This window comes from Atractosteus spatula, chromosome 23 (assembly GCF_055471065.1).
Source record: "Atractosteus spatula isolate fAtrSpa1 chromosome 23, fAtrSpa1.hap1, whole genome shotgun sequence".
NCBI classification, from domain to species: domain Eukaryota; kingdom Metazoa; phylum Chordata; class Actinopteri; order Semionotiformes; family Lepisosteidae; genus Atractosteus; species Atractosteus spatula.
In genome coordinates, this window is record NC_142728.1 from 6,424,487 (window position 1) to 6,438,169 (window position 13,683).

The following is a 13,683-nucleotide window of genomic DNA, read 5'->3' on the forward strand; positions in this document are numbered from 1 at the left end:
TGAACTGATGTGGAGAATTCTCAAAGACCTGCTGTATGCTATACTTAAAACTTAGACTTTGCCAATATAGAACTTAAAATGTATAGAAATGAAATGACAGATTATATTAGGAAACAAAATGGGAATAAGAATTGAGCATGGCCATCACTAGCGAGGAATGGGAGAATATGTGGAAAACACAATGTCGTTCCACAAATTCAAACAACTGGCAGGAGTTTTGCTGGAAAAACTTAACAAAAACTTATTCTTTATAAACTGATTATAAAATGTTCTCAGCTTGGTTCGCCACAACCATGTTGGAGAGATGGTAATAATTGTGAAGCAGTACTGTACATTCCAATATATTGTGTGTGGGCAGTGTCTGAGATTTCATTCTTATTTTGAAGAAGTGTGGTCTTTGATTCAGCAAGAAAGCTACAATACCATATAACACATACATGGTTACAAAGAGATCCCCACAACCAAAGAAAACTGGATTGTTATTGTTTCAGAGATTTCTCAAATGGAAAATGGACAAATTACCCATCAGTTAAACTCCAGAAGGAGGGCTTTGAGAGAAATTGGGAGAGGTGGGTTTTGTGCACCACCTAATAATAATGATTTTGTGTTCTTGAAGTTTGTTATTTTTTCTCCACCCTTGTTTCTCCCCAGCACTACAGTATATCCTTTGTCCAAATGGAAAGGAATGACATGTACAGTAGCAGACCTTATATTAACTTACAGTATATCTGTAATACTTGATGTTTTGTGATGACAGACAACTTTATTTTTGATTATCATTGTATTTTTATTTTAAAAAAACATAAGAAGTGAAGTAAAAAAAACAAAATGTTAAAATGAAGAGCACACTGGTTTATCTGTTTTTTCTACTGGAGCTGTTTCGCTAATTAGAATATGCTTACAATTGTACAGTAGTTGTTACCTCGGAGGAATACATACAGTACACTTTTCACAACGTATTTCAATTCCAACACACATATATATATTATCTATTCAATTCTTTCATCTTACTTGAGTGTCAAACTCAAGTGACCATTTACTATTTTCTTTATCTAATTGATTGGGAGGCTCTATAAAAAGATACCTTTATTTATTCTGTAATCAATAACCTTTTTGTTTTTTGTTGATGAGTGATGTGGTTCAATGGCAAAGGAATGTGTTAAGAACAAATAGTAAGTGAAGAGACTCCATAGTTTTTTCTATTTACTGGGTTCAATCGGCTTAAAGTATTTTTGTCTACAAGCAAGAAAGCTACAGTACTTTATAACAGAACTGTATAAAGACCGTATACAGTACTGTGTAAAGGATAATCCGCTACTCCTTTACTAGTACCATCGAACTATTACTAATCTGGACTCTCATTATTCAAGGAGTCATTGGAAAATGTTGGAAATGTTGGATTATTTTGTTATTTTATACTTAGTGTGTCTAAATTCAAAAGCAGTGTACAGTACTCTGCCTGTCCATTTATATGTATTCAGAAACATTGAAAGTGTCTGAATATTTGACTTGACGTGGTTTGGTGTGTACGTTTCTTCTGAAAGTGAAATAAAGAAATGTAAGTTGTCATACCACTGACAAATAGGAGTATTACAGTTATCGCTGTACTTGTGGTGCTGATATTTTTCTTACTTTTGATGATTTTGTCAAGAGGTAGAGTCCTTCCAGTTTAGGATAATATTCAATCACTAGCAAAAGGTTTTATAAAATCACATTGTCAGAAATGATTAAGGTGGAAAACGGTAAACAAATCAATATCTGGTGTAAACCTTACCTCTAATGGAATCAGACTTTGGTGTGTAAAGTGTAACAAAGGCTATTAATTATACCTTGGCTTTGAAGAAAGATATACGATGTGAAAAAGGGTTTAACTGATTTCTTTCTGCACAAACATTTCTTGTGACACAAGACATTCCATGCTTAAGCACCTTTGAGTTATGGCAGGGATGGGAGTTAACTGATAAGAAATTCCAAGTGCAATCTAGAGACCCCTAACTAAGGAAAGATAAAACTGGCCATTAAAAGTGGTCAAGGTCTTGGGAATGTCCAAACACAGGTGACCCCCCAATACCATGGTAACAATTTGCGTCAGAAACAGCTGAAGTTTGCTATATAAACTGAAAGTTTTGTACCTATATTCTGAACAATACTTTGGTCTTATTCAACTCAGTTGCTTAAACTTCATCTCGGAATCCAAAACTAATTTGTCTGTTACAACAGCTTCTTGGATTGAATGTTGCATTTCATGAGGATTTTTTTGTTCTTTGGAATTTGTTGAAGAAAATGCCACAGTGAATAATGATTTGTTGCTGTTTCTTTAATAAACATAAACCCTGAGTGCAAAAGCAATAGTGCTATATATTACATAAAGTTTTTAATGCCTATCAACCAAACATTGTCGGTAAATCTGACATTCAGTTTTTACATGAAGCTACCAAAACTCATCTTCATGCAAAGTGCCCTTGTTTTTTCTTAGAAAAGAACAACATGTACAGGGAAAATGTTTTTCTGCCTTGCTAGTCAGTGCACACTACCTGTTTTCCTGAAACAGATCAATAGACAGATTTTTCAACTGAAAAATAATCCATCTATATAACTTCATGCTAAATCGGAAAGGCCTAGAAAGACTAACAGATAGTGCTTGAGAAGATCATCTGTTGACCGTTTAAGGGAACACAAACGTGGAGAAAGCTGGACAGCACCGCGCCTGAGTCACTCCCTGTACCATCTCAGGAATGCAGCCAGCCTGCCAGTCTTTTATTAGATCCTGACTCCTTTATCACTCCACTGAAATGTCAGCCCTGAAGCCAGAACTGTTTACATTTCCCCAGATCATGACAAATGCTGCAGCTGCTCCCTACCATTCAGAGAGTGTAAGAAAAGCCCAGACAGACCACCAGCTTCATTCCTGACTTATCTCAGGGCTTAAGAGCTCTCTGTCAGACCAACCTTGGAATTGGCGCATGCAGCTAAAAGGGTTCAGCTGTAGGCAGTTATTCCTGTGTATTGTCTTGGTGGTGGTGGCAGTTTGGAGAGACTTTAACCGCATTTTGTCATTTTAGGTCGTAGTTTCAGTTGAGCTTTCTTTTCAAAATGCTTTCATATACTGTACATTTTCTGCTCTCCCTTGTGTCTTCCTTCAGTATTCGTATATTTTGTTTTCATATCTGGATTCACTAGTCAATAATTTATATATATGATTCAATGAACACACGTTTGAACATTAAACGGCCTACATCTGCCAGACTGCAGGATGAATGGAAAATGTAAAACCTATTCATTAATCCTTACAATAAGTATCCTTAAAAATATGTTCAGTAATAGTGTCTTTGTAAGTATAAGGAAGAAGGGATATTAAATATTTTTCAGTACTATCCATCCATTTATCTGTTTTCTAATTGTTCTATCCAATATAGGGTCATGGGGGGGCAGGAGCCAATCCTGGCAAGCAACAGGTACAAGGCAGGATACACCCTGGATGTGTAGGGGCACACACAGACACACACAATTATGTCTTTGCACTGTGGGAGGAAACTAGAGCACCTGGAGGAAACCCATGTAAACAAAGAGAGAACATACAAACTCCTCGAGAACAGCACCCAGGTACAAAATTGAACCAGGTCCCACTGGACAACACTGAACACTGCACAACCATGCTGCCCCTCTTCAGTACTAGTAATTCCCAATAATGGTCTTGGGAATTATTCATCTTTTCACAAAATAAATTGTCATTAGAATTTTCATATTATATTCATAAAGACAGTAGTGTGGTTTCCTTTACTATAATCTCTGTTTCCTATTAAACAATCTGTGTAGGTCGTAGTACTTATGGTGAAACAATGGCACAATGTTATCAATTGTGTTTAAATTGTCTGGCTTAGTTTCATATAGAAATTATTCATAAGAAGCTTTGATTGCGTTATGGCAAGCAGTGTAGGTACCAAGCTTGTGGATATAGATTTTAGCTCACTTCATGAATGTAAAAAACAACATTTGTAATGTATAATCTGAGTTGAACATTTTATACTGATATTTTATGCTTGAAGATTAGGTAGCTGTAGATTAATGCAACAAATTAAACTTTAAGGTGCTCTGTCTAATGATTTCCATATTAATTAAATGGGATTTCATTTTGTGAGATTGGTTGTAGGAGAAATGCACCGCCATTAAAAGGCCCAGCATAAAACGACGCAGAACCTAAAATTTACTGGATGTTTTTACAAGGGCTGGGAAGCAAAAAAATACTGCAGCTACAAATTTGAAAAGGTTTTTTTTTTTTACAGTGTCATTACATCTTCCATTCAGAGTGAGAATGCATTCTTACCCCCAAATTGCATGATAGAAAAAAAGAAACATTAGAAAGGTTGCACATAAGGGGAGCCCTTTAAAAGCCTGTTTTGCTTTTTTGTTTGATAGTTTTGATTGAATCAAGGATGGTGTATTTTTGTAAAACCATTGAAATGATTCCCAAACCCGCCTATAACTTTAGTGCTATTACTTTCAAAAGGGAGATTTCTGTCTTGGGGTTTTGGAATCTCTTTTTCTTATTATTAGAATTTGTTGAAAACATGAAAATATATCCTTTTTTTGGCACGTATAAAAATAATAAAATTAAAACCGGTTAATTGATTAATTCATCTGAAATACTCCCTTAAGCATAAGTAATACTGATGCTAATATATCCCACTACTTTGCATTTTCCTGATTGTTTTCCCACATTTTGTGTCTCACACATGATTGTTTATTTTTTTATAATGTTGTTTACTATGATGAGATTTATATTCTTTGCACAAGTTTCCATCAGTAATGATAATTAGTTGTCCATGTACTGTAGCTATGCAGACTTTCAAATATTCTGCTAATAGTGGCAGGAATGGTCCTTGAACTAAAATGTGTTTTAATGAATTTAATGCTGATGCTTTGCAAGTTCTCATCCTCATCACGGTAGCTGTATAAAAGCACACTGGGTTTTGGAAGAGAGCCATCTGAATATACCAAAAGGCTGCATTAGGGCTGCTTTAACCAAGGATCTTTTCTTAATACCTTCAGGGTGAAGATAAGACCCCAGCATAATAAATGGTCTCATTTAATTATTAATTTGACATTAACAGCTGAAATAATTAAAATAAATATTGAAACATCCAGAGATTCACAGATGCTATCAAAACTAATATCTCTGGGAATTAGTCTGCATAATGTAAGCTTTGACAGCCTGAGCCATTATCTTCTTGGGCTTCGGCAATTGATACACATATGCATAGAAATGACTGCCTGCCAACTTCTTGCATAATTGTAAATGTTGTGGGTAAAAATGCCACAGCTCTGTGTACAACCATTAATTTTTGGTATTTCTTTAGTATTCAAACAAGTTAAGTCGTGTTACTGAAATGCTCATGTGTGCCATCAAAGTAAGGGAAAGGAGGGTGAGAGCCAGTTTGCATTTCAAACAACTTCTCCATCCTTATCTAAAATATTTAAGGAGGTTGGTATGATCTCTTGAGCAGAAGGTAATAGATAACATGATCTTAAAAAGACACACTGAGACTGCTATAATCTCAGATGATAAATTGATCTGTGTACGCGCAATGCAAAAAGTAACCAAGAGATTAAATTTTTATAGCTAAAGCCCGCATCATAGTTTATTAACTTCACAAATATGTGAAGTACTGTAATGGGAATAGTAGAGCTTTAAATCAGGCTCAACATATGTCTATCCCATTCACCCTCTCTCAGTCTTAAATAGAATAGACTTTATTAATTAATAAAGCATGACTCTGGGAAATTAACTTATCAGGCAGGTGAGTGCATCACTCCGGCAGTGAAATAGATAAAACAAATCTTAGGAAATGTTCTATTATACCAAATGCATTTTTTGACAGTAAAGGTAAATAACTGTGCCTTTCTGAATTGTTATTAACAAACCTGCAGGATATTAAAACTTATTTTTGCTTCTCCTTATATAGCCTTTAACCCCCAGAAACTGTATATAGAGACACTTACTGTAGCTAACAGGCATAAACAAACACAACTACACACATTCATGCCCGACTCTGAAGATAGGTCACCGATCTCATCTCCTGTGAACCCTGTAGGTCTTTAAAAACAGTCCACACCATGTATAAAAATAAGGTTCTTAAAAAACAAAGAAAAAAACATACTGCATTTAGAATAACTGATTCCACTAACATTGATCCCCCTAGAATGGGTCAAGGTTGCCTTCATGAATGTTCTGAAAAGTAAAAAAAAAAACTTTCAACAATCTTTAATGACCACAAGAAATGAAAGGTTATGTTTACACCTCCAAGAATCTCTTTCTCTATACTGTATATATATAAAATTGTATAACTAAGTTTGACATTGGTTGTGAATGTTATTCAATAAAACTAATTTATAAAGTATAAAAAGGTCATTTTTGCTAAGTTATGTATTTGCCGGTCACCTCTATGAGGTTTTTTAAAAATATTCACACTAGAATGCGAGTCACAATCGACAAAAAAGACTGGTGCATCAAACCACACACAAAGAGAATCAAACCACACACAAGGTGTTCAACTACCAGATAAAGAAGGGACAAATTCAAAGAAACTACAGTATTTAACTCATTGATTCTTGAGCTGCCTAGCCAGTATTTCAGATACACAGACCTCCAGATGATTAGAGTAAGACTCTAAAATACTCTGTAAGAAAAACAAAACTCTCTCAGGAGACTTTAAAGATTCGAACCAAAGAAAAGTAACTCATATTAAGTGATTGATTATTTAAAGTGAAGTTATTTGAATTTGTTTCTAATGTAATGGTGCTGGTTTTATTTATAGCCCCAAACAGTGTTTCACTCTGAATAAAAAAAAACAGAAAGGTAAAGAAAACAATAGTGATAATTGAAACAAAAGACTGAGGCTATGTTACCACAAGTACAAGATGTCGGGGTTGAAAAGCAATTTTCATTTTCTAACTCTCACATCAGTTGCATATCAGTAATGGTCATAATAACATTTACTGTAGCTCAGACAGAAACCAGGAGAGGAGATCTAAAAGCAGCACATGTCCTTTCTTGTACATTAAAATTGAAAATGTGTACTGCATATTAGATTTGCCTTGTTTCCAAATGTCTAAAGAACTATTTTAAAAGGGTCAGAACTGCAATATTGGAGATTACTTAATTGAAGAAGTCATGTACAGAGACTGTAATCTTTAATGAATACATTGTTTTGCACAATAGTGCTGATTGTGTTCAATAAACCTGTTACAGTGATGCTACAGTACTGTATATTGGCTTTTTTAAAACCATCCATACTCCTTCTGTCAGCACCATTGAGATTTGAATGCTTTTCTAATTTTGGGTTAGTACATATGCAATCAGAGTCCAGATACCAGAAGATTTCTCTGAATCAAACTCCTGACTTTAATCCTTCTAAGAAATTATGGGAAGATTTGAAAACTCTTTTCCATGTAATCCGAGAAAATATGCACAAATCTTCCGAACAGAAAATGAAATGAAAATCCAAACAGAAATGGACAAGCACAACAGAAGGCAAGTGTTTAATGTGAGCATTTGAGCTTTGAATAAAAGTTTAAGTATAAAAATTGCATATGCATCATATTGTAATTTCACAAAAGGGGACATCGTAGATAGGTATGAACACTTTTGTAAGGAATTGTACTGTATACTGTATGTGTAAGGCACTTAAATTAGAATGATGCATATGGAGGGTATGAGAATGATGGTACTTGAAAAGTACCATGCACATAAATATTACTAGATTTTAATTTAGCAATTAAGTAGACTGTGTACTAGAAATGTACAGTATATTAAGTCACAATTTCTCAGCTGTACGCAGATGGGCCATTACATACTAAATCTATTTTACACATTAAGCAAATGTGTAACTGCTTTGGTGAAACACAAGGGTGACTCAAATAAATTATCTATTTTAAAATTTACATATTTACCTGTTATGTGTCATATAACCTGATCCAATTATTGTCCTTGATACTTTTATAAAGTATTTAATAGAACTAACAGTATCAGTAATAGCAACTTTAGCAGGGAGAGTACTACATTACATCCAAGTATATTGGTGCAGTTCTTCTTCATGACAACAATACAAGGAAAAGGTTCTTGTATTGGAACTTAGCGGATTAAAGCATATTGATTTTCTTTTAAGGATCTATTTTAGTTCAGCTGCTGAAAAGGCTGCCCTTTATCACCCACTCAGAGTAACTTAGAAATGGAAACTGGCTGCACTGAAACTCTTTTGTCTGGGTCTATTTTGGGGATATGGGTAGTGTGTAAGTACTGTATAGCTCGTATGTTCTTAAACTTGTATGGTACACAATACTTGTCTTGTACTGCACTTACTCACGTTACCGGTAAGTTACTGAAACCCTGAACACAATTCATAGTTGAAGTTCAATTGATTTATCTTTGGGAGAGTGCAGTATATGTAGAGATCACTTCTGCTTAGGTGCTTCATAGATATCTTTGTACTAAGAAACCAAAATAGCAGGGACACTTTTGTGTTGTATATTAATAATAATTAATAATAATAATAATAATTGCTTATACTTATATAGCGCTTTTCTGGACACTCCACTCAAAGCGCTTTACAGGTAATGGGGACTCCCCTCCACCACCACCAATGTGCAGCATCCACCTGGATGATGCGACGGCAGCCATAGTGCGCCAGAACGCTCACCACACACCACACACCACACACCACACATCAGCTATCAGTGGGGAGGGGGGAGTAGCAGACTATTATGGGAGTAGCAGACATTTATTATGATGAGGATGATATTGATTATGAAAATATTATTAATAATAATATTAATATTATTATTAATAATAACAGTAATGATCTTATTATATTGGTTGACAGGTTTATTCTTTGGAATGGAGTGAAATTAACTGTTAATTCAGACTGGGCAGGGCCTAAGGGAGCCTGATGTGAACTGGAGGCATGCTGCATCTTTCTGTGCAGGCCTGATGGACAAAGATGTGTCTCAGCTGTCGCCATGGATAATCTCTCATTTTCCAGTACAGACCAGCATCGGACAAGGTTGTTCTGTTGTCTGATATGTTATATTCCCTCTACAGTGCATTGAACCCTTTCTTGAACAATTTGCAACATCTCTTACATGGGTTATATTCAGTATATTCCCAACGGTCCTACTCAGTCAATTTAAGTGGTGGATTATTTAGATGATGTTGCTGTAATAACCTGGGTATTACAGTGTTAGTCAATGGCAGGATGTATTTGAAATTGAGTTAATTGGGGTAAAAGTGGGGGTGTAAAGTAATAAGTAGAAATACTTACTGTAAGTTCCGTTTTCTGAGATCAATACTTTGGTGAAGCACTTTATTTGAGGGCTACGTTTACTTATGAATGGTTGTTAAAAAATAGTCATTTTAATCCACTACATTTATTAGAAGTATCTCTGCTCCCCATTCCTTTATCATCCTTTTGCATCCTTCTGGGTCACATATGCAAAACATCTGCAAATAACCTTTGAATATATTGATTGTTAGAATAAAAAAATTAGCAAATGTAATTATGCATTTGAAAAAGAAGAAACACGTACAGCACTGCTTGTTTATCATATCAAACAGGGAAAGAACTGTGCAGATGATTCATGGCCTTAACTCGAAGATCTGTTTGAAATCAAAGAAGCCAAAGGAGTCTGTGTGTTAACATGCCATAAAATTGAAAGAACTATGAAGTGATGTGCATGGGTTTCTGTCTATAATCAACTGTGTGATTAAATTACCTTATATGTATACCTGTATTTGGAAAGATAAAATTAACTTGTTAAAGTTTATGTAGATAGACATCTAACACCAATAGGGGTCCCACATGCCCCATAATCAGGAGGCATTCTGAGACAGATCAGAATTCTAAAGTTGTCCTGAAATTAAGTGAATTACGCATTCAGTAATCAATAAAGTGTCAACAGTAGTAAAAAAAACTATTTTTCTCTAGCAACATAGTATATTAATGCCACGATTGGTTTCATTGAAAACAGAAAATAATGTCCCAAAACAGACTTAATTTATATGTAACGCTGAACTGTATGTTCTTACAGTATGTCCATTTCTTATCAGTCCCACTCAAAAGATAATAAGACATACAGTAATTCAAATTCAAAGAGCTTTATTGGCATGACCAACAAACTACAGTGTTGCCAAATAAGAAGTAATTAAGGCATTTACAGTGAAAACATATTGTTGACATCACATATAACATTATTGTGAGACTGTTTCTCAGGCTGTAATACTAGATCACATACTGGGCCACCAGCTCTATTGAGATTCCTCCTCCTCTCCCAGTAGATTTGGAAGCTGTTCTGATTTTGACAGGTGTGGGAATTCTGGGATAAGATTTGTTTCTTTATGGAGGAATGTTTGTCTAATCCTGTCGTATTTCTGCTTTTCCCTGCTGGCAGTGAAAGCACAGCCTGTCCTCTCTGGGCAGCCAGGTCTGTTTGTGTCAGTGAGTTTCTAAGGCCAGTTTGTATGAGCCTATACTTAATCAGGATCTGTTTCTTCTTAGATTATCTGTAGTCAAATACTAGTGTGTATAGTTTTTTAGGGTTCTGTAGCATTATAGTATGTATTGTATTTTTCGTTTATATTTCCCAGTGGGTGAGATAATGTTGTACAGTTTGTGCCTTGATTTGGTTGTCTTTTGATTTTGTGCTGTTTTAGTTGTACTGCCTGATGCTGTTTGATGTCAATGAACCAAGTGAGTTGTTTGGCATATTTCCCTACAAATGGAGAATGTTTTTACAGAACTCTGTACAGTATGTATTGACTTCTGTGATGTGTTTATCTCATTTAATATAATGTGATGTAATCTGGTCTGTAACTAAACCCCGCAATTCGCTGCCATAGAAGATTAGACAATTCAGAGCCAAATTTATATGAGAGTGTTAATATATTAAACCCTCCCTCTTATGGTGCAGAAATCTGTGTGTGCTTTCTCCTTCAGTGCCCTCCCTGCCAGGTCAAAACTGCCACATTCACTTTTTTTCAGACCACAATATGTTTAGCTTGTTGTGTTTTGTTGTTTGGTGTGAAGTGGTACTTGTTTCCCTGAGATTTGTCTTTGTTCTGAAAATTCATGACTCTGGTCTTTCCAGACTGTCTGTCAGTGCCCAGGTCTAACAGTAGCACTCCAGCAGTGCCAGGCTCTGCTGCAGACCCTGTTCTGGACCAGATCACCAGAATAGAGCAGAAATTTGATCTCTGTCATGTAGCGTGATGCAAGAAGCTGCAGACTTTAATTAATTAAATCTGGTAATTCATTGATATACGTATTTAATAGAGTAGGACTCAGGCTGCAGCCCTGTCCCACCCCATGATCCTGAGAGATGAACAATATTCTTTTGTTTCCAATATTCTTTGTGCACGTGTTATCCAATTTCATTGATTTAATAGCATCACGGGTATATTTATATATCCATTAAATTGCATACATTTAGTTACCATCATAGATGTAATTAAACTAATACTGAATAGCCTTTGAGACAGTTCTATGTAGTTTTAGTAAACTTAAGCACATAGACATGCTGAAAAAGTTTTACACATTTCAAAGAAGAACAGATAATAATGTCCTCTCCCTGAGTGAGTCATTACAATAAGGAGTCTGGACAGAAAGTAAAGCAGTGCAAAAGCTTAATCTGTATCTTTGCAGATGTTTCTTTATTTAGCCCTTTTAGATTGTTCAGCTGTTAGTCTGCTCTACAAAGACCCTGAAAACTCTGACCAATTCACAGCTTAAAACCAGTACCATTACATGGTTTGCAAAGCTATTTGGTTTAGCATTTCATTAAAACAATGTGCTACTCAAATTGGTAGCAAATAAATTGCTTATGAAATAATAAGAATTAAAATATGCATTGACACTTTAAAAATGCATTTTCTAAAGTATACATTACCTGCATTGCATGCATATAAATGTGTATGTAAACTATATACTGTGTACTTCATAATAAAGTAAAAGATTTCATAATAAAGTCTTCATAGTAAATGAAGAATGTGCTTCATGAGAATAAATTAAGATTTTCATAGAAATAAAGTGTGTCACTTCTCTTTTGCAAATCTGCATGACATTTTGACGTATTTTTAGCTTAACATTATCACAATTGTTTTCTTTTTCATTTTTTATATGAAGCAGAAAGCTTTGAAAAATCACTCTGCTGCTATATAGGAAGAAATAGCAGAACAGTATGAGAAAAAAATGAAAAGTTTTTTTTTCAAAGACCCTAAAAATTAATGTGATGCCCATGGTTCATAGATGACTTTCTTTTTTTTTCTTTGAAGTTGTCTCTTATATCTCTTTGAAATAAAAAGTGAAGATCATTTAGCTTGCATTCAAGCTGTTAATGGTATCCAGGGGGCCTTGACAACTAGGTGACAGCAGCTGATAACAATGGGGAATTGTGGAGTGAGTGGCAGACAGGTCTATTTCAAGTTTCTTCCTTTTATAGTAAGTCATAGAGCTTAATTTGGTTGCAATGCCCCCCTCCCCTTCTCTAGACACAGGAGGAGAAGGTATAAAAGCTTTTGGAAAAGAGTTTGGCATCTGTGCCTCGCCGATTTCTTCTCTCAGCAGACCCCTTTGTCCAACTCCTGAGAATCCAGCACCATGGCTCCCAAAAAGCTGGAGACAAAGAAACCAGAGCCCAAAAAGCCAGAGCCAAAGAAGGAAGTGGCCAAGCCTGCTCCTCCTCCAGAACCCGAGCCCGAGCTACCAAAAGAGCCTGACTTTGACCCCAAGAGCATCACCATCGAGTACACCCCAGACCAGATTGAAGAATTTAAGGAGGCTTTCACACTGTTCGACAGGACCCCCACTGGGGAGATGAAGATCTCCTACGCCCAGTGTGGCGATGTCATGCGCGCGCTGGGACAGAACCCCACCAATGCTGATGTCCTCAAAGTTCTAGGCAAACCTCGTCCAGAGGAGATGCACAACAAAATGCTGGATTTTGAGACCTTCCTCCCCATGCTGCAGCACATCTCCCGCTCCAAGGACAAGGGCAACTTTGAAGACTTTGTGGAGGGCCTGCGTGTCTTCGACAAGGAAGGCAATGGTACCATCATGGGTGCTGAGCTGCGCCACGTGCTGGCCACCCTGGGAGAGAGGATGACAGAAGACGAGGTGGACCGACTCATGGCTGGCCAGGAAGATGCCAATGGCTGTATCAACTATGCCTCTTTTGTGAAGCACATCCTGTCTGGCTAAACTGGACGTTGAAAGGACTTTTCCCTGCAGTTCTGCATCCACCTCATTGATTTCAATGCATCCATGCTACGTGACTTTTTATTTTAATTTTGAGGGGCTCCAAAGGCAGAGAAGATGACTTGATACTTTGTGTCAAAAGATCACATCAGCAATGTAAGCAAGACAAGAAAACTTTCCACATCAAGAGATTTGTATCTAAAAAGCCATATAAATAAAAAAGCAAGCGATGCAAAAAGCATTTTCTGTTGTTTCTTATAGCCTTACCTAGTCTGCTTTAGTTTATTTTGCAAAAGGCTTTCTTAAAAAGATAGAATGATGTGTACAGTAACTTTACTCTAACTTTAGGGTGTCATGTCTTTTATTATGTGAATAAATTGTATGTGCATAAACACACAGTCTTTGGCAAATGTGTGCACTTACCTTTTAAATACAAAAT

General features: G+C 36.0%; 1 protein-coding gene across 1 annotated transcript; it reads left to right on the plus strand.

The window, feature by feature from the left end:
- The first annotated feature begins 12,571 nt into the window (after positions 1-12,571).
- Positions 12,572-13,482, plus strand: LOC148816089 (myosin light polypeptide 6). The gene has a single exon (XM_088940262.1). The coding sequence runs from the start codon at positions 12,648-12,650 to the stop codon at positions 13,245-13,247; it is 600 nt and encodes a 199-aa protein (XP_088796388.1). The 5' UTR covers positions 12,572-12,647; the 3' UTR covers positions 13,248-13,482.
- The last annotated feature ends 201 nt before the right edge of the window (positions 13,483-13,683 follow it).